Genomic DNA, 22,616 nt, shown 5'->3' with positions numbered 1-22,616 from the left:
ACAGAAAACTAATATAAGCTTAAAGTTTTAGTCTTAGAACTCAATCTTGAAGCCCAGAGTAACAGTTAAAACATTGAATCCAATTATGAACCAAATTGATTATCTTGGAAAAATAAAAAAATAAAAATAAATATGGATTTTAGAAATCAAATTAGCATTCCAAGATTGAAATCACAAAGTTCTTCTAGCTAAAATAGCTAAAGACAAAGATTAAACCTCATTTGCGAAAATATTTAATAAAATGACAACACAAATGAAATTATTAGCATGTTAATCAAGTTAAAGGACCAGTCAACACACTGGACTTGCACAATCAACAAATGCAAGATAACAAGACAATGCAATAGCACTTAGTCTGAACTTCAAATAAGTAGTAGATTGTGTCCTTTTAACAATGCTAAACATATCATAATCCGATACTTGATCTTAAAGTATCCAACCAGAAAGATGAAGCAATTGCAACATCAGCCAAATAAATTACAGGTCTAAGAAAAGTACCTGAAAATAATTTTCCTTAAATAAGATACGACCATCTGAAGGAAAAAAAAAAAAAAAATACTATTTGCTATAAGAATTATAGTATATTTAGCAGGAGTAGAGATAGCCCCATTAACTTGGGGAATCTTTCCTCAAAACTGAACTAACTGCCGGCAAAGAATACAATTTAAAAACCTTAAAGAAGGACTAAAAGAAAATTCTCAGTCTATTCCATTCCCTAGTATCAGGAACTGGAAAAAAACCTCTGAAGAAACCACAGAAGATAAATAAGCAGAATTTAAATGTTAGCTAGTCTTTAAAATCAAAAGAACTAGTTACTTCAATATCCAAAATAATCAACACCTTTTGAACAAAGAACAAATGTACTCTAATAAAAAATAAAAAAGTAGATTTGTTAGTGTCAATATCTGATGAAGAAAAATTCTGAATGAGAAAAAACACCATCAGAGAAGGATAATTAATCATGTTGTTGGTCATTTGAAACTTCATCAACAAAAAAAGAAGTTTGAAAAAGACCTAAAAATTTTAAAGACAAAGCCTTTAAAAATAGAATCAGAAAAATATTCTTATAAATTTCTAAGTATATCTTGTACATAAGATATAAAAAGAATAGCAATATATAAAGCATAAATACTAATGGATTCTGCATGTAAAAGTTTATCATGATAACTTATTACAAACCATAGCTAAAGATAAACATTCATAACATTAAAATAAAATGAACTTAGCTTTGGTAGGACTGATATCAGTCAACAGGAATCCCTCAGCATTTCTTGGTACAGGAACAGTGTTAGAATATCTTGCAATATGTAATAAAAAATAAAATTAAAAAAAAAAACAATATATAAAGCAAAATGATCAAATTCCTTAAATGACAGTTTCAGGAATGGGAAAAAATGCAAAATAAAACAAGCCTCTAGAAACCAGAAGCAACAAAAAAGTGAGACTTAAATAATGTGAGAAAAAGTCGAACAAGTATGACGCCCACATTTCTGGCGCCAAGTATGACGGCCACATTATTGGCGCCAAGTACGACGCCCATATTTTTAGGCGCCAAGTATGACACCACATCCTCTGACGCCAAAAACATTTGAACACATATGCGTCAAAAAATGACGTAACTACGAACAAACTTCCGGCGTCAACTACGGCGCCGAAAATGACAAAATTTTGCGCCAAAAATGACGCAATAAATTGAAGCATTTTCTGCCCCCGCGAGCCTAACAGCCCGCAGGGAAAAAAGTCAATTGAAAATTTTCAAGGTAAAAAAAAAATATTTATTCATATGCATTATCCCAAATAATGAAACTGACAGTCTGAATGATGGAATACTGATTATCCTGAATCATGGCAAATATAAGTTTAAACACATATTTAGAACTTTACATATAAAGTGCCCAACCATAGCTTAGAGTGTCACAAATAAAATAAGACTTACTTACCCCAAGACACTCATCTACATAAAGTAGATAGCCAAACCAGTACTGAAACGAGAATCAGTAGAGGTAATGGTATATAAGAGTATATTGTCGATCTGAAAAAGGAGGTAGGAGAAGAAATCTCTACGACCGATAACAGAGAACCTATGAAATAGAGCCCCTAGAGCTAGAGGAAGGCCATTGTATTCAAATAAGCAATACTCTCTTCACATCCCTCTGACATTCACTGCACTCTGAGAGGAAAACCGGGCTTCAGCCTGCTGCGAAGCGCATATCAACGTAGAATCTAGCACAAACTTACTTCACCACCTCCATGGGAGGCAAAGTTTGTAAAACTGAATTGTGGGTGTGGTGAGGGGTGTATTTATAGGCATTTTAAGGTTTGGGAAACTTTGCCCCTCCTGGTAGGAATGTATATCCCATACGTCACTAGCTCATGGACTCTTGCTAATTACATGAAAGAAAGATAATTTCTCGATGTATGATGTTGAGGAAGGGCTGGTTGCGCCATTTTCCCTTAAAGCTCTTGCTCATATGCCTCCATCTAGGATCCCTAAAGACATAAGACAATTAATTATAGACCAGCCGATTAGAGCGTGGAGGAAATTTTGTGCAAGAACAGGTCTTGATTTTAGGGTTTCCCCTTATCTAACCATAAGGGGGAACCCAGAGTTCTTGGCAGGGTATGACTCGCTAAGATTTGGGAGTTGGACGGATGCAGGGATTAACTACATGATTCAGCTTGTTAATATAGAGGAAAATAGGGTTAAAACCTTTGATGAATGTAAAATTGAATTTGGGATCGCAAACTCCCAATTTTTTGCCTTTCTGCAAGTTCGTTACTATGCTGAGCAAATCCCAAAAATAGCAAATCGGGAATGGCAGAATAAAGTTTTAAGATATATTAACACTATTTAGAATAGGGAAATTCTCTATCTCGCCGATTTATGCCTCATTACTAAGTAGTCAGGAGCAGAGTAACACCAGATACCTTACCCTAAAATGGAAAGACCTTTCTAATATGGAGATAGAAACAGAGGTACTGACAAGCTCCATTAAAAGGGCAGCTAAAGCCATGAGGGGGGAATATTATAGAGAACATTAATTTAAAATTTTGTATAAATTTTATAGCATTCCCAAGTTGCGGTCCTATTGGGCTAAGGAGGGGGAGATCCTAATATGTGTGAGATGTAAATTTTGTCTAGCGGATCTGATCTACTTGTTTTGGTCATGCCCAGTGATAGAGATTCTGGGGCACAATTTCATTCTGGGCCACAAAGACCTTCAGGAGCTACACCCATCTCACTAGGCAGAATGTGTTTTTCTTATCATTTGAGGAAGTGGGGGAGATTTCCCTCCTATTAAATACAGCTATTCTCATAGGCAGGAAAATAATCCTGAGAAATTGGCAGTCTCAGAAAGAACCTAAGTTCTCTGAATTTAAGAATGGGATAGTTCATCAATTATTTTTAGAACAGGCTAAAATACAAATGGAAATGGAGGTCAATATAGAAGCTTTTTTTGATAAATGGGGAAAATACATTAGAACACTTGATAACAAAACCCAGAAAGTAATCATATCTCCTTTTAGAAATTCATTATTCATGCAGGAAGAAAATCTAAGGGGGGATTTGGCATGCCCAGTATAGTAGGAAGAAGAGACTAGGGGGTTTTCTCCCCTTTCCCCTTAATATCCTTTTCTCCCTTTTTTTTTTGTTTTGAGTTGTGTGGCCGGTTGATGGAAAATTAATGGTAGGGAAACGTGGGACACTATCCAATAGTAGAGCATAAAGTGTATACCGCAAGATGAAGGATAAAGGGACCAATTAGGATGAGTCAAATGCGTTTTGTAAAAAGATGATGTAATAGTTTAGTTAGGCCCGGTGAATAGGGCCTTAATGTTTGTTATTCAACTGTTTGAGTCTCCCTGCAAGGACAAGGAATATGTGATTTTTATTTAAACATATTGGTTCCTTTCCTATCTTTTTGGAATTACTGCTATGTTAGGTGTTTATAAATGAAGAAAATCCAGCAATGTGTTTAATTATGAAGATTTTTTGCAAGGTCAAAAGTACATGATTAGGTAGGTTAGCAGCTTTTTTTTTTTTTCCTCTTTTTCTTTTGTATGGTATATAAGATCTGGCCCTGTGTGGCACAAAAATATCTGGCCCTGCGTGGTGCAAAAGACCAAGAATTTCTTTTTCTTTGTTTGCTTGTAATGTTATACATTGCTGGTAATAAATATATTTAAAAAAAACCTAAAAAAAAAAAAACGCTAACACCTCACTCCCTGCACTACTAAACGAGTTGAGATCATTTGGAACTGTATCTAATTTTCTTCTTAACTTAAACAAATCGGAGCTCTTAAACGTAAATACATGCCCTAAGATTATACAAACACTGCAAAAAGAGTATAATATCAAAATTGCCACTCATAAATTGAAATATTTCGGGATCCATCTAACCTCTGACCCAACGGATCTTTTTAAGCAAAATTATGTGCTACTTAAAAATAACATTGCAGCGGATCTCTCCTCCTGGAGTAATAGGCCTCTCTCATGGTTGGGTAGGGTGAGAGTTATCAAAATGAACGTTCTCCCACGGATCTTATATATTTTTCAAACAGTCCCTATTGCGCTCCCAGCGGGATATCTAGATCAGCTCCAAAAATTAATTGAGCAGTTCGTATGGGATAGGGTCAGACCAAGACTACCCAGACACAATGTATCTACCACGTGACAGGGGAGGTTTGGGTCTTCCTGATCTAAAATCATACAGGACTGCTATTATCTTACAGAGAATAGTGGAATGGTCAAATAATACAGATCAAAAGGCCTGGGTACAGTTAGATAGGAAAATTCTTAAATTAAATAATATGGGCACCCTAGCCTGGATATCTCCCCAAAAAGTATCTCGCTTTATCACATACTGGCGGAGACCCTTCGAGTATGGGACAGAACTATAGCTACCACTACTCATGTATCCACAAAGTGTTCTCCTCTTCTACTGATTGAGAACCCCGAACTCCCCTACCATCATTTAAGCTCCCGAAAGACTAATCCATATAGCCTCAGTGAGGGATCTATACAGGGTATCACAGAAAACTGGAACATTATGTCCCGTGAAAGACTAGGAGAGAGACACGCAGATATATTTAAATCTTGGATACATTACAGCCAGCTAATCCACTTTATAACTTCCCATAAAAACAAACAAGACTTGGGGAGGAAACTAACACCATTTGAGGAACTGTGTGTGTTATGTCCCAAGACATCTGATATCACTGATTTACAAAATTTTGCTCGTCCCTGATGCAGAAACACTTCCCACATATACCAATCAGTGGCATAGGGAACTTGACTCACAATTTCGGCTAGATTTAGAGTTTTGTCGGTAACGACCCGCGTAGCTAACGCATGCTTTTTTTTCCCCACACCTTTTAAATACCGCTGGTATTTAGAGTTCACAGAAGAGATGCGTTAGGCTCCAAAAAGGGAGCGTAGAGCATAATTTACCGCCACTGCAACTCTCGATATCAGCGGTGCTTACGGACGCGGCCAGCTTCAAAAACGTGCTCGTGCACGATTCCCCCATAGGAAACAATGGGGCAGTTTGAGCTGAAAAAAACCCTAACACCTGCAAAAAAGCAGCGTTCAGCTCCTAACACAGCCCCATTGTTTCCTATGGGGAAACACTTCCTAAGTCTGCACCTAACACTCTAACATGTACCCCGAGTCTAAACACCCCTAACCTTACAATTATTAACCCCTAATCTGCCGACCGGACCTCACCGCTACTCTAATAAATTTTTTAACCCTTAAAGCTAAGTCTAACCCTAACACCCCCCTAAGTTAAATATAATTTAAATCTAACGAAATAAATTAACTCTTATTAAATAAATTATTCCTATTTAAACATAAATACTTACCTGTAAAATAAACCCTAATATAGCTACAATATAACGAATAATTATATTGTAGCTATTTTAGGATTTATATTTATTTTACAGGCAACTTTGTATTTATTTTAACCAGGTACAATAGCTATTAAATAGTTCAGAACGATTTAATAGTTACTTAGTTAAAATAATTACAAAATTACCTGTAAAATAAATCCTAACCTAAGTTATAATTAAACCTAACACTACACTAGCAACAAATTAAATAAAATACCTACAATTATCTACAATTAAACCTAACACTACACTATCAATAAATAAATTAAATAAAATACCTACAAATAAATACAATTAAATAAACTAAAGTACAAAAAATAAAAAAGAACCAAGTTACAAAAAATAAAAAAATATTTACAAACATTAGAAAAATATTACAACAATTTTAAACTAATTACACCTACTCTAAGCCCCCTAATAAAATAACAAAGCCCCCCAAAATAAAAAAATGCCCTACCCTATTCTGAAATTAAAATAGAAAAGCTCTTTTACCTTACCAGCCCTTAAAAGGGCCATTTGCGGGGCATGCCCCAAAGAATTCAGCTCTTTTGCCTGGAGAAAAAAAAACCATACAATACCCCCCCCACAACACCCTAATCTAGCCCAAACCCCCCTTAAATAAACCTAACACTAAGCCCCTGAAGATCTTCCTACCTTATCTTCACCACACCGGGTATCACACCGATCCGTCCTAGCTCCGATGTCTTGATCCAAGCCCAAGCGGGGGGCTGAAGACATCCATCCTCCGGCTGAAGTCTTGATCCAAGCGGGCAGAAGAGGACATCCGGACCGGCAAACATCTTCATCCAAGCCGCATCTTCTATGTTCTTCCATCCGATGACGACCGGCTCCATCTTGAAGACCTCCAGCGCGGATCCATCCTCTTCTTCCGACGACTAGACGACGAATGAAGGTTCCTTTAAGGGACGTCATCCAAGATGGCGTCCCTCGAATTCCGATTGGCTGATAGGATTCTATCAGGCAATCGGAATTAAGGTAGGAAAATTCTGATTGGCTGATTACTGACTCCGAAAATCCACGCTTTGATAAAATCAAGCGTTCAATTTCCATGCAGTCAGCTTCAGAGAAATTAGATTTTGATGTTTGAAAGGACCCTAAATTAGAAGGTCCTGTCTCAGAGGCAGCGACCAAGGTGGACAGGATGACATGTGCTGTCAGAGCATCTATCAGCGCCGCTCCCGGGTCCCTGGACCCGGATCCGTAACAAGGAAGTTTGGCGTTCTGGCGAGACGCCATGAGATCCAGATCTGGTTTGCCCCAACGTCGAAGTATTTGGGCAAAGACCTCCGGATGAAGTTCCCACTCCCCCGGATGAAAAGTCTGGCGACTTAGGAAATCCGCCTCCCAGTTCTCCACGCCTGGGATGTGAATCGCTGACAGGTGGCAAGAGTGAGACTCTGCCCAGCGAATAATCTTTGAGACTTCCATCATCGCTAGGGAACTCCTTGTCCCTCCCTGATGATTGATGTAAGCCACAGTCGTGATGTTGTCCGACTGAAACCTGATGAACCTCAGAGTTGCTAACTGAGGCCAAGTCAGAAGGGCATTGAGAACTGCTCTCAATTCCAGAATGTTTATTGGAAGGAGACTCTCCTCCTGAGTCCATGATCCCTGATCCTTCAGGGAATTCCAGACAGCGCCCCAACCTAAAAGGCTGGCGTCTGTTGTTACAATTGTCCAGTCTGGCCTGCTGAAGGGCATCCCCCTGGACAGATGTGGCCGAGAAAGCCACCATAGAAGAGAATCTCTGGTCTCTTGATCCAGATTCAGCATAGGGGACAAATCTGAGTAATCCCCATTCCACTGACTTAGCATGCACAATTGCAGTGGTCTGAGATGCAGGCGTGCAAAAGGTACTATGTCCATTGCCGCTACCATTAAGCCGATTACCTCCATGCATTGAGCCACTGACGGGTGTTGAATGGAATAAAGGACACGGCAAGCATTTAGAAGTTTTGTTAACCTGTCCTCTGTCAGGAAAATTTTCATTTCTACAGAATCTATAAGAGTCCAAGAAGGGAACTCTTGTGAGTGGTAAGAGAGAACTCTTTTCTTCGTTCACTTTCCACCCATGCGACCTTAGAAATGCCAGTACTAACTCTGTATGAGACTTGGCAGTTTGGAAGCTTGACGCTTGTATCAGAATGTCGTCTAGGTACGGAGCTACCGATATTCCTCGCGGTCTTAGTACCGCCAGAAGAGAGCCCAGAACCTTTGTAAAGATTCTTGGAGCAGTAGCTAACCCGAAGGGAAGAGCTACAAACTGGTAATGCCTGTCTAGGAAGGCAAACCTTAGATACCGGTAATGATCCTTGTGAATCGGTATGTGAAGGTAGGCATCCTTTAGATCCACTGTGGTCATGTACTGACCCCTTTGGATCATGGGTAAGATTGTCCGAATAGTTTCCATTTTGAACGATGGAACTCTTAGGAATTTGTTTAGGATCTTTAAATCCAATATTGGTCTGAAGGTTCCTTCTTTCTTGGGAACCACAAACAGATTTGAGTAAAACCCTTGTCCGTGTTCCGACCGCGGAACCGGATGGATCACTCCCATGAGTAAAAGATCTTGTACACAGCGTAGAAACGCCTCTTTCTTTATCTGGTTTGTTGACAACCTTGAAAGATGAAATCTCCCTTGTGGAGGAGAAGCTTTGAAGTCCAGAAGATATCCCTGAGATATGATCTCCAACGCCCAGGGATCCTGGACATCTCTTGCCCAAGCCTGGGCGAAGAGAGAGTCTGCCCCCCACTAGATCCGTTTCCGGATCGGGGGCCCTCACTTCATGCTGTCTTAGGGGCAGCAGCAGGTTTTCTGGCCTGCTTGCCCTTGTTCCAGGTCTGGTTAGGTTTCCAGCCTTGTCTGTAGCGAGCAACAGCTCCTTCCTGTTTTGGGGCAGAGGAAGTGGATGCTGCTCCTGCCTTGAAGTTACGAAAGGCACGAAAATTAGACTGTCTAGCCCTTGGTTTGGCTCTGTCTTGAGGCAGGGCATGGTCTTTACCTCCCGTAATATCAGCGATAATTTCTTTCAAACCGGGCCCGAATAATGTCTGCCCCTTGAAAGGTATGTTAAGCAATTTAGATTTAGAAGTCACATCAGCTGACCAGGATTTTAGCCACAGCGCTCTGCGCGCCTGAATGGCGAATCCGGAATTCTTAGCCGTAAGTTTAGTTAAGTGTACTACGGCATCAGAAATAAATGAATTAGCTAGCTTAAGGGTTTTAAGCTTGTGTGTAATCTCATCTAATGGAGCTGTGTCAAGGGTCTCTTCCAGAGACTCAAACCAAAATGCCGCCGCAGCCGTGACAGGCGCAATGCATGCAAGGGGTTGCAATATAAAACCTTGTTGAACAAACATTTTCTTAAGGTAACCCTCTAACTTTTTATCCATTGGATCTGAAAAGGCACAGCTATCCTCCACCGGGATAGTGGTACGCTTAGCTAAAGTAGAAACTGCTCCCTCCACCTTAGGGACCGTTTGCCATAAGTCCCGTGTGGTGGCGTCTATTGGAAACATTTTTCTGAATATAGGAGGGGGTGAGAAAGGCACACCGGGTCTATCCCACTCCTTAGTAACAATTTCAGTAAGTCTCTTAGGTATAGGAAAAACGTCAGTACTCGTCGGTACCGCAAAATATTTATCCAACCTACACATTTTCTCTGGGATTGCAACTGTGTTACAATCATTCAGAGCCGCTAACACCTCCCCTAGTAATACACGGAGGTTTTCCAGCTTAAACTTAAAATTTGAAATGTCTGAATCCAGTTTATTTGGATCAGATCCGTCACCCACAGCATGAAGCTCTCCGTCTTCATGTTCTGCAAATTGTGACGCAGTATCAGACATGGCCCTAGCATTATCAGCGCACTCTGTTCTCACCCCAGAGTGGTCTCGTTTACCCCTAAGTTCTGGCAATTTAGACAAAACTTCAGTCATAACATTAGCCATGTCTTGTAAAGTGATTTGTAATGGCCGCCCTGATGTACTTGGCGTTACAATATCACGCACCTCCTGAGCGGGAGATGCAGGTACTGACACGTGAGGCAAGTTAGTCGGCATAACTTCCCCCTCGTTGTCTGGTGAATGTTGCTTAACATGTACAGATTGGCTTTTATTTAAAGTAGCATCAATGCAATTAGTACATAAATTTCTATTGGGCTCCACCTTGGCCTTTGAACATATTACACAAAGAGATTCCTCTGTGTTTAGTTATAGCAATCAATTTTTCATATGAAATGCATTAATTTAGCAAAGGATAGCACCCATCAGCAAATGGATTATTAACCCCTTAATACCAAAAAAACGATTGACAAATAAATACGTTTTTCTATCACAGTCAAAGCACAGTCTCACAGGTCTGCTGTGAGTGATTACCTCCCTCAAACTAGTTTTGGAGACCCCTGAGCTCTGTAGAGACGTCCTGGATCATGCAGGGAGAATAAGGAAGACTGTGACTGAATTTTTAATGCGTAGTAAAAGCGCCAAAAATAGGCCCCTCCCACTCTTAACACAGCAGTGGGGAAGCTCAGTAACTGATTTTATACAAAATAAACGACAGCCAAGTGGAAAATAATGCCCATAAATTTTCACCAAGTACCTCAGAGAAAAAAACGATTAAACTGTCAGTAAACGTTTTAAATATATGAAATAAGAATAAAAGCCTGTTGCTAGTCGCTATCACTGCAGAGAGGCTAGAGTTATATGGATACAGTATTTTCTTAGTGAAGTGCCATTCCCCAGAAATACTTTGGTGCCAACATATATACATAACAGCCTGATACCAGTTACTACTACTGCATTTAAGGCTGTACTTACATTATATCGGTATTAGCAGTATTTTCTCAGTCAATTCCATTCCTTAGAAAATAATATACTGCAACATACCTCTTTGCAGGTGAACCCTGCCCGCTGTCCCCTGTTCTGAAGTTACCTCGCTCCTCAGAATGGCCGAGAACAGCAAATGGATCTTAGTTACGTCCGCTAAGATCATATACAAGTAGATTCTTCTTCTAATACTGCCTGAGAAAAAACAACACACTCCGGTGCTGTTTAAAACAACAAACTTTTGATTGAAGTAATAAAAAACTAAATTTAATAACCACACTCCTCTCACACATCCTATCTATTAGTTAGGTGCAAGAGAATGACTGGGTGTGACGTAGAGGGGAGGAGCTATATAGCAGCTCTGCTTGGGTGATCCTCTTGCACTTCCTGTTAGGGAGGAGTTAATATCCCATAAGTAATGTTTGACCCGTGGACTGACTACACTTAACAGGAGAAATTAATCCTAAAATAGCTACAATATAATTATAATTTATATTGTAGATATATTAGGGTTTATTTTACAGGTAAGTATTTAGCTTTAAATAGGAATAATTTATTTAATAAGAGTTCATTTATTTTGTTAGATTTAAATTATATTTAACTTAGGGGGGTGTTAGGGTTAGACTTAGCTTTAGGGGTTAATACATTTATTAGAGTAGCGGCGTGGTCCGGTCGGCAGATTAGGGGTTAATAAGTGTAGGTAGGGGTCTGCGACGTTGAGGGGGGCAGATTAGGGGTTAATAAATATAATATAGGGGTCGGCGGTGTTAGGGGCAGCAGATTAGGGGTACATAAGTATAACGTAGGTGGCGGCAGTGTGCGGTCGGCAGATTAGGGGTTAAAAAATTTTATTATAGTGGCGGCGATGTGGGGGGACCTCGGTTTAGGGGTACATAGGTAGTTTATGGGTGTTAGTGTACTGTAGAGCACAGTAGTTAAGAGCTTTATGAACCGGTGTTAGCCCAAAAAGCTCTTAACTCCTGTTTTTTTTCTGCGGCTGGAGTTTTGTCGTTAGATTTCTAACGCTCACTTCAGCCACGACTCTAAATACCAGCGTTAGAAAGATCCCATTGAAAAGATAGGATACGCAATTGGCATAGGGGGATCTGCGGTATGGAAAAGTTGCGGCTGCAAAGTGAGCGTTAGACCCTTTAATGACTGACTCTAAATACCAGCGGGCGGTAAAAACCAGCGTTAGGACCCCCTAATGCTGGTTTTGACGGCTACCGCCAAACTAAATCTAGCCGTTTGATTGTAAAATATGGTTGAAAGCCTTTGGTCTGATTGGGAGATCCTCGGTATCAACCCATATTCAGGAGACCCATATTAAGCTCATCAGCAGATGGTACCTCACTCCGACGAGGTTGCACAAAATTTTCCCTGCTCAGCTCCACCTGTTGGAGGGGCTGCAGAGGGGAAGGATCTCTTCTTCATATTTGTTGGCATTGCCCGAACTTGGAGAGCTTTTGGTCAACAGCTACAAGACAAATGTGCACAATTCTTAATATTCGCGTCCCTAATGCCCCAGAGATTCTACTGTTCCTGACTCTGCACAAAACAGAGTGAAGCCCACCTGGCCCTGTTACTGATAATGATCTCAGGTGCCAAGAAGCTGATTCCCAGAAAATGGAAATCACAGGCTATCCCTACAATAAAGGAATGGCGGGCCCAGGTAGAGGAGACCCTCCTTATGGAGAGGTTTCACTACTTGAGAACACATAAATTTGCTTTATATGACATGATTTTGGTCCTGTGGCACAATCTAAGTTCCCTTTCCCCCCCACTCCCCCCCCCCCACTACTGAACCTTCTCTCCCCCCCTTCTTTTTCTTACAGCTTATTTTCTTTAATCTTGCACTCACAATTTGGAAAATATAGAGCAAATTAAAATAAAAAATGGACATTTAGTTTCCATCCTCTGACTATGTCCGAAGGACGGGTACACCTACTAAAGATGTGAAATGTATTTTGTGTATGACGGTTGAAGAATCGCTAAATAAAATTCTAAATGATAACTCCCTTAGATCAATGCATAAATTGAAAACATTTTATTTTCTACACGCAAACAAACCAGATAGATATTTGGCCCATACTATGACCATCAGACAAATCCAAAAACCAGATGGGACAGTAACCTTGCACCCACAAGAAATTACGGATTGCTTTGCACACTACTATGAGACTCTCTATAATACACACGGCACAACGCACCACACAAACAGAATTTATTAAGTTCCAGCTACTAGAGAAAGCAGATATGCCCAAATTGGACAAAGAGGGGGCGGAGGCGATGGATGCAGAGATTACAATGGAGGAAATTAACTTAGCAATAAAAGACCTTAAAAATGGTGAAGCTCCCAGACCTGACGGTTTCTCGGGAGAGTATTACAAATTATTTAAGACAAACCTGTCCTCACATTTACATAAATTCTGTAATATTATGAAGGGTGCTCCGATCCCACCAGACCTGCTCAGAGCTAAGATAGTAGTAATTCCGAAGCCGGGAAAAAGCCCTAAACTACCCCAAAATTATAGACCGATTTCGTTAATCAATCAAGATGTGAAAATTTTCATGAAAATTCTTGCAAATAGGCTTAAGCTATATCTCCCCTCGCTGATTCACCCTGACCAGGTCGGTTTTATTATGGATAGGGAAGCCCTGGATAATGTACGACGTACAATAGCCTTGGTAGAGTACTTGGGGGGGGGACGACAGAAACGCCTTCTCTGCTTCTATCACTAGATGCGGAGAAGGCGTTTGACAGGGTGGATTGGTCATACATGCTAGACATTCTAAAACATGTGGGATTCAGAGACAAATTCATTAAGGCTATAGAGAACCTCTATTCAGCCCCGTCAGACACGATAAGAGCAGCAGGATACCAATCAAGGCCCATTAATATATTAAATGGCACCCGTCAGGGATGCCCGTTGTCATCCTTCCTATTTGCCCTATGTGTGGAACCTCTGGCGGCTTACATTAGGAATATTAACGATATTAATGGCATCCAACTAGTAAATGGAGAACACAAATTAACTTTATTTGCGGATGACATTTTACTAATGCTCACAAAACCTTTGGTGTCCCTTCCCAATTTCTATCGATTAATAGATGAATTCTCCAGTATATCGGGATTCAAAATTAACTCAGACAAATGTGAGGCTCTTCCATTGTCAATACCGAAGCATACACAAAAATTAATAGAAGCCAACTTTGATTTTAAATGGGCTAGACACTCCATTAAGTATCTAGGGATACACATTACCACCACACTGGAAACCTTATTCAAGGCAAACTACCCCCCACTTTTTAAAACTATAAGGAAAGATATAATGAAATAGAGGAAGGGCAGCTTCTATTGGTATGGTAGACTATCAGCAGTAAAGATGAATGTGCTTCCAAGATTATTATATTTGTTTCGAGCTCTACCTATCAAAGTGCCACAAAAGGAGTTAGAGGATCTGCAGTCAGATATAATTAGATTTATAAAAGGCAATAAAGCGGCCAGAATAGCTGCACATATACTTAAACAACATAAACACTTGGGGGGCATGGGAGTGCCCAATCTGGTTGGCTATTATCAGGCAGCCAGGTTGGCACAGATTACGCTAATAGCCAAAGACTGTAGGGGTCTCACCTGGCCTAGCATTGAAGCAGACATAGGAGGATTAAGTAATCCGACAGACATCATATGGAACCCCACTGCCACAACACATAGGCCACGACGAAAACTAAAGATCACAGAGGACTCCGAACAGATGTGGCATTACCTAACCAAGACACTGAAACTAATTGCCACGCAATCCATGACAATCCCACTAAGAGCACTGATACACATAGATTTTCAGAGACAGGTAGCGAAATGGGAAAATAAAGGACTGTACAGGGTGGCAGATGTTTTAGATAAGGGAAAAATGTTGACATACACACAGTTAAGGGAAAAAATACACCCAATCAATCTAAAGTGGTTCTTATACCTTCAGGTATCCAGCGCAATCAGTAAATATAGAAAAGGCTGCACACCCACTACATACACCGCTTTAGAACAGCTTATAAAATCATCTAACAGGGAAAAAAACAGAATTTATGCTTACCTGATAAATTACTTTCTCCAACGGTGTGTCCGGTCCACGGCGTCATCCTTACTTGTGGGAATATCTCTTCCCCAACAGGAAATGGCAAAGAGTCCCAGCAAAGCTGGCCATATAGTCCCTCCTAGGCTCCGCCCACCCCAGTCATTCGACCGACGGGAGGAAAAATATAGGAGAAACCATATGGTACTGTGGTGACTGTAGTTAGAAAAAATAATTCATCAGACCTGATTAAAAAACCAGGGCGGGCCGTGGACCGGACACACCGTTGGAGAAAGTAATTTATCAGGTAAGCATAAATTCTGTTTTCTCCAACATTGGTGTGTCCGGTCCACGGCGTCATCCTTACTTGTGGGAACCAATACCAAAGCTTTAGGACACGGATGAAGGGAGGGAGCAAATCAGGTTACCTAAACGGAAGGCACCACAGCTTGCAAAACCTTTCTCCCAAAAATAGCCTCCGAAGAAGCAAAAGTATCAAATTTGTAAAATTTGGCAAAAGTGTGCAGTGAAGACCAAGTCGCTGCCTTACATATCTGGTCAACAGAAGCCTCGTTCTTGAAGGCCCATGTGGAAGCCACAGCCCTAGTGGAGTGAGCTGTGATTCTTTCAGGAGGCTGCCGTCCGGCAGTCTCATAAGCCAATCGGATGATGCTTTTAAGCCAAAAGGAAAGAGGTAGAAGTCGCTTTTTGACCTCTCCTTTTACCAGAATAGACAACAAAGAAGATGTTTGTCTGAAATCTTTTGTAGCCTCTAAATAGAATTTTAGAGCACGGACTACGTCCAAATTGTGTAACAAACGTTCCTTCTTTGAAACTGGATTCGGACATAAAGAAGGTACAACTATCTCCTGGTTAATATTCTTGTTACAAACAACCTTTGGAAGAAAACCAGGCTTAGTACGCAAAACCACCTTATCTGCATGGAACACCAGATAGGGCGGAGAACACTGCAGAGCAGATAACTCTGAAACTCTTCTAGCAGAAGAAATAGCAACCAAAAACAAAAAACTTTCCAAGATAGTAACTTAATATCTATGGAATGTAGAGGTTCAAACGGAACCCCTTGAAGAACTGAAAGAACTAGATTTAGACTCCAGGGAGGAGTCAAAGGTCTGTAAACAGGCTTGATCCTAACCAGAGCCTGAACAAATGCTTGAACATCTGGCACAGCTGCCAGTCTTTTGTGTAGTAAGACAAATAAAGCAGAGATCTGTCCCTTTAGAGAACTTGCAGATAATCCTTTCTCCAAACCTTCTTGTAGAAAGGAGAGAATCTTAGGAATTTTTATCTTATTCCATGGGAATCCTTTGGATTCACACCAACAGATATATCTTTTCCATATTTTATGGTAAATCTTTCTAGTTACCGGTTTTCTGGCCTGAACCAGAGTATCTATCACAGAATCTGAAAACCCACGCTTTGATAGAATCAAGCGTTCAATCTCCAAGCCGTCAGCTGGAGGGAGACCAGATTTGGATGTTCGAATGGACCCTGAACAAGAAGGTCCTGTCTCAAAGGTAGCTTCCATGGTGGAACCGATGACATATTCACCAGGTCTGCATACCAAGTCCTGCGTGGCCACGCAGGAGCTATCAAGATCACAGAGGCCCTCTCCTGTTTGATCCTGGCTACCAGCCTGGGAATGAGAGGAAAAGGTGGAAATACATAAGCTAGGTTGAAGGTCCAAGGTGCTACTAGTGCATCTACTAGAGTCGCCTTGGGATCCCTGGATCTGGACCTGTAGCAAGGAACCTTGAAGTTCTGACGAGACGCCATCAGATCCATGTCCGGAATGCCCCATAATTGAGTTAGTTGGGCAAAGATCTCCGGGTGGAGTTCCCACTCCCCCGGATGGAATGTCTGACTACTCAGATAATCCGCTTCCCAGTTTTCCACACCTGGGATGTGGATCGCAGATAGGTGGCAGGAGTGATCCTCCGCCCATTGAATTATTTTGGTCACTTCTTTCATCGCCAGGGAACTCCTTGTTCCCCCCTGATGATTGATATACGCAACGGTCGTCATGTTGTCTGATTGGAATCTTATGAATCTGGCCTTTGCTAGCTGAGGCCAAGCCCTGAGAGCATTGAAGATCGCTCTTAGTTCCAGAATGTTTATCGGGAGAAGAGACTCTTCCCGAGACCATAGTCCCTGAGCTTTCAGGGATTCCCAGACCGAGCCCCAGCCCACTAGACTGGCGTTGGTCGTGACAATGACCCACTCTGGTCTGCGGAAGCTCATTCCCTGGGATAGATGGTCCAGGGTCAGCCACCAACGGAGTGAATCTCTGGTCTTCTGATCTACTTGAATCATTGGAGACAAGTCTGTATAGTCCCCATTCCACTGTTTGAGCATGCACAGTTGTAATGGTCTTAGATGAATTCGTGCAAAAGGAACTATGTCCATTGCTGCAACCATCAACCCTACTACTTCCATGCACTGTGCTACGGAAGGACGTGGAACAGAATGAAGAACTTGACAAGTGCTTAGAAGTTTTGACTTTCTGACCTCTGTCAGAAAAATCCTCATTTCTAAGGAATCTAATATTGTTCCCAAGAAGGGAACTCTTGTTGACGGAGACAGAGAACTTTTTTCTATGTTCACCTTCCATCCGTGTGATCTGAGAAAGGCCAGAACGATGTCTGTATGAGCCTTTGCTTTTGACAGGGACGACGCTTGTATTAGAATGTCGTCCAAGTAAGGTACTACTGCAATGCCCCTCGGTCTTAGAACCGCTAGAAGGGACCCTAGTACCTTTGTGAAAATCCTTGGAGCAGTGGCTAACCCGAATGGGAGGGCCACAAACTGGTAATGTTTGTCCAGAAAGGCGAACCTTAGGAACTGATGATGTTCTTTGTGGATAGGAATATGTAGGTACGCATCCTTTAGATCCACGGTAGTCATAAATTGACCTTCCTGGATAGTGGGTAGAATAGTTCGAATGGTTCCTTTATTGGAACTGGGTGTATCACTCCCATCTTTAACAGGTCTTCTACACAATGTAAGAACGCCTGTCTCTTTATTTGGTTTAAGGATAAGTGAGACATGTGGAACCTTCCCCTTGGGGGTAGTTCCCTGAATTCCAGAAGATAACCCTGAGAAACTATTTCTAGTGCCCAGGGATCCTGAACATCTCTTGCCCAAGCCTGAGCAAAGAGAGAGTCTGCCCCCTACTAGATCCGGTCCCGGATCGGGGGCTACTCCTTCATGCTGTTTTGTTAGCAGCAGCAGGCTTCTTGGCCTGCTTACCCTTGTTCCAGCCTTGCATCGGTTTCCAGGCTGGTTTGGGTTGTGAGGCATTACCCTCTTGCTTAGAGGATGCAGAATTAGAGGCCGGTCCGTTCCTGAAATTGCGAAAGGAACGAAAATTAGACTTATTCTTGGCCTTGAAAGGCCTATCTTGTGGAAGGGCGTGGCCCTTTCCCCCAGTGATGTCTGAGATAATCTCCTTCAATTCTGGTCCAAATAGAGTTTTACCTTTGAAAGGGATGTTAAGCAATTTTGTCTTGGATGACACATCCGCTGACCAAGACTTTAGCCAAAGCGCTCTGCGCGCCACGATTGCAAACCCTGAATTTTTCGCCGCTAATCTAGCTAATTGCAAAGCTGCATCTAAAATAAAAGAGTTAGCCAACTTAAGTGCGTGAACTCTGTCCATAACCTCCTCATATGGAGTCTCTCTACTGAGCGACTTTTCTAGTTCATCGAACCAGAACCACGCTGCTGTAGTGACAGGAACAATGCACAAAATGGGTTGTAGAAGGTAACCTTGCTGTACAAAAATCTTTTTAAGCAAACCCTCCAATTTTTTATCCATAGGATCTTTGAAAGCACAACTATCCTCGATAGGAATAGTAGTGCGCTTGTTTAGAGTAGAAACTGCCCCCTCGACCTTAGGGACTGTCTGCCATAAGTCCTTTCTGGGGTCGACCATAGGAAATAATTTCTTAAATATAAGGGGGGGGAACAAAAGGTATACCGGGCTTTTCCCACTCCTTATTCACTATGTTCGCCACCCGCTTGGGTATAGGAAAAGCGTCGGGGTGCACCGGAACCTCTAGGAACTTGTCCATCTTGCATAATTTCTCTGGAATGACCAAGTTGTCACAATCATCCAGAGTAGATAACACCTCCTTAAGCAGTGCACGGAGATGTAATAATTTAAATGTCACAACATCAGGTTCAGCTTGTTGAGAAATTTTTCCTGAATCTGAAATTTCCCCATCTGACAAAACCTCCCTCATGGCCCCTTCAGATTGGTGTGAGGGTATGACAGAACAATTATCATCAGCGCCCTCCTGCTCTTCAGTGTTTAAAACAGAGCAATCGCGCTTTCTCTGATATGTAGGCATTTTGGATAAAATATTTGCTATGGAGTTATCCATTACAGCCGTCAATTGTTGCATGGTAATAAGCATTGGCGCGCTAGATGTACTAGGGGCCTCCTGCGTGGGCAAAACTGGTGTAGACACAGTAGGAGATGATGTAGTATCATGTTTACTCCCCTCATCTGAGGAATCATCTTGGGCAATTTCATTATTTGTGGCAGTACTGTCCTTACTTTGTTTGGACGCTATGGCACAATTATCACACAAATTTAAATGGGGAGACACATTGGCTTTCATACATATAGAACATAGCTTATCCGAAGGCACAGACATGTTAAACAGGCTTAAACTTGTCAACAAAGCACAAAAAAAGTTTTAAAACAAAACCGTTACTGTCTCTTTAAATTTTAAACAGAAAACACTTTATTACTGAATATGTGAAAAAGTATGAAGGAATTGTTCAAAAATTACCAAAATTTCACCACAGTGTCTTAAAGCATTAAGAGTATTGCACACCAATTTTCAGAGCTTTAACCCTTAAAATAACGGAACCGGAGCCGTTTACAAATTTAACCCCTATATAGTCCCAGCTATAGCCTTTGATGTGACCTAACCAAGCCCAGAGGGGAATACGATACCAAGTGACGCCTTCTAGAAACTTTTCCAGCTACTTTCAGATCCTCACACATGCATCTGCATGTCTTGCTCTCAAAACCAACTGCGCAGTAATGGCGCGAAAATGAGGCTCAGCCTACAACTGGGAAGGCCCTCCCTGACTGGAAAAGGTGTCTAACATAGTGCCTGCCGTTAAAAAACGTTCCCCAAGTTTATAAATGTGAATTATCAGCATAAACATGAATAAAATGCCCAAATAAAGCAATCGATTTAGCCCATAAAGTGTCTACCAGTTTTATAGCCCATATTAAGCCCTTTATTCTGTTTGCTTGACTAAGAAAATGGCTTACCGGTTCCCATGAGGGGAAATGACAGCCTTCCAGCATTACATGGTCTTGTTAGAAATATGGCTAGTCATACCTTAAGCAGAAAAGTCTGCTAACTGTTTCCCCCAACTGAAGTTACTTCATCTCAACAGTCCTATGTGGAAACAGCAATCGATTTTAGTTACTGTCTGCTAAAATCATCTTCCTCACAAACAGAAATCTTCATCCTTTTCTGTTTCAGAGTAAATAGTACATACCAGCACTATTTTAAAATAACAAACACTTGATAGAAGAATAAAAAACTACATTTAAACAAAAAACTCTTAACCATCTCCGTGGAGATGTTGCCTGTGCAACGGCAAAGAGAATGACTGGGGTGGGCGGAGCCTAGGAGGGACTATATGGCCAGCTTTGCTGGGACTCTTTGCCATTTCCTGTTGGGGAAGAGATATTCCCACAAGTAAGGATGACGCCGTGGACCGGACACACCAATGTTGGAGAAAGTAATCTCTCTGATATATTTAACACTGCAGGAAGCTAAGAATAAAACGAAACCAAGGTTACATGAAAATTGGGAACAAGACCTAGGAGAAAGGTATGAGAAAGAGGAATGGCAAAATATTCTCTCTGGGATCAGTAAGGGATTAAAGGGAGCAGATCTTATAGAGAATGCACTTAAGACTTCATATAGATGGTACCTCACACGACTGAAATCGTCACACTACACTTCTCAGGGTAATAGACTATGTTATAGAGGATGTACAGAGATTGGATCCTATATCCACATGTGGTGGGACTGCCCAAAAATAAAACCTACATGGCATAAACTTGCAAAACTCATTGAGGAACTACTGGGGGATACATTTATGCTGACAGCACCGCAAGCTTTGCTACACATTCCGCAGGAATCTTTAAATACAGCCACTAATACATTGATCAATATATTATGTACAGCCACAAGAATATTTATAGCTAGGTATTGGAAGGTGGGGGCACCAGGGTGGCCGGAAGTAATAGACAAAATAGAGGGTATATATGAGATGTCCGAAACAGCAGCATGGATGCAGGGCACGATGGGTCACTTTCAATATATATGGGTACATTGGATAATGAACAAACACAGAGTTGATAGGATTAATAATTTGGGTATTGCTGATGCACGACCTGCCTAAGGGAATACTAGTTTAGGACTACAAAGTCTCTCACATACAAGAAAAAACAGTTAGAGAGAGGAAATAAAAAGAAAAGGTAAAATACCAAAACAAAAAGGGAAATGAAGAGTATAATTTAAGAAACTTCATTGACAGCTCAACGGGAAGAGTTAATGCTTTAATTTTGTTAACACTTGGTTTGTTGTTAAAATTAAGGGGGGGGGGGAGGGGAAAAAATTGTTTATAAAGACAAAGAATGGAACAGTCACTGTTATAATATATAATGTTAATGTCATGATGGATATGATGTGATATGCAACAATAAAAATTATTTCAACTAAAACATCTTTATAGAAGAGGATGCTCCATGAAGGCCTAAGGCCTGAGACTGGATTCAAACCCACAGCCTTCAGCTCTGTAAAGCTGTTGAAATACAATAGCCCGCTACTTTCGGACCCTTTAGAGTCCTGAATACACAAAGAAGAGACTACTTCTTATAAAAGGGAACTAATACAATCCACATAAACAAAAAAGCGGATAAAATAAACTATTGATCAGAAACAAACTCCTGATCATCAGACAGTAACTCACCCTCAGAAAATGAATTAGCTGGAGTAGGAATAGACAAAGCAATAGATACAGGATTAAAACTTAAAGGAAAATCATAAACTGACCTTTTGCGCTTTCTTGAGGGGGCCTTGGCTGCCGGGGTTTCTGATATAGATGAGCATTTAAATCCTGATGAGTTCTCTGCTGCAGAACAGACAGGAGGAGGGCAGATCCCTTTAGAAGCAAAAAAATGTATTAGTTATAATGCAGCATATTATATACATAGCAATTGCACCTCTGAGCTGAATGCAACACAGCAGTCTGTTTATAATATACACACTTCAAAGATAAAGAATGTTCAGAGAAAATAGCCTCTAAATAGGTTTTTAGGTATACAGTGGATATAAAAGTCTACACACCCCTGTTAAAATGTCATGTTTCTGTGATGTAAAAAATTAGACAAAGATAAGTGATTTCAGAACTTTTTCCACCTTTAATGTGACCTATAAACTGTACAAATCAATTGCAAAACAAACTAAAATCTTTAAGGAGGAGGGAAGTAGAAATAAAAAACTAAAATAATATGGTTGCATAAGTGTGCACACCCTTAAACTAATACTTTGTTGAAGCACCCTTTGATTTTATTACAGCACTCAGTCTTTTTGGGTATGAGTTTTTCAGCATGGCACATCTTGACTTGGCACCCCACAGATTTTCGATTGGATTCAGGTCTGGGCTCTGACTGGGCCATTCCAAAACATTAATCTTCGTCTGGTGAAGCCATTCCCTTGTTGATTTGGATGTATGCTTTGG

General features: G+C 40.9%; 1 protein-coding gene across 2 annotated transcripts in view; it reads right to left on the bottom strand.

The window, feature by feature from the left end:
* LOC128657336 (zinc finger MYM-type protein 1) overlaps nt 1-22,616 on the bottom strand; it is a 116,983-nt gene that overhangs the window by 33,634 nt on the left and 60,733 nt on the right. For both annotated transcript variants that reach the window (XM_053711644.1, XM_053711643.1), the window contains one exon: nt 21,929-22,037. In XM_053711644.1, coding sequence (XP_053567619.1) covers nt 21,929-22,037 — 109 coding nt within the window. The remainder of the gene's footprint in view (nt 1-21,928; nt 22,038-22,616) is intronic.

Source organism: Bombina bombina, chromosome 4, assembly GCF_027579735.1.
Source record: "Bombina bombina isolate aBomBom1 chromosome 4, aBomBom1.pri, whole genome shotgun sequence".
Lineage (NCBI taxonomy): Eukaryota > Metazoa > Chordata > Amphibia > Anura > Bombinatoridae > Bombina > Bombina bombina.
Note: the sequence above shows the minus strand (reverse complement) of the source record. Positions and strands in the feature narration are given on the sequence as shown.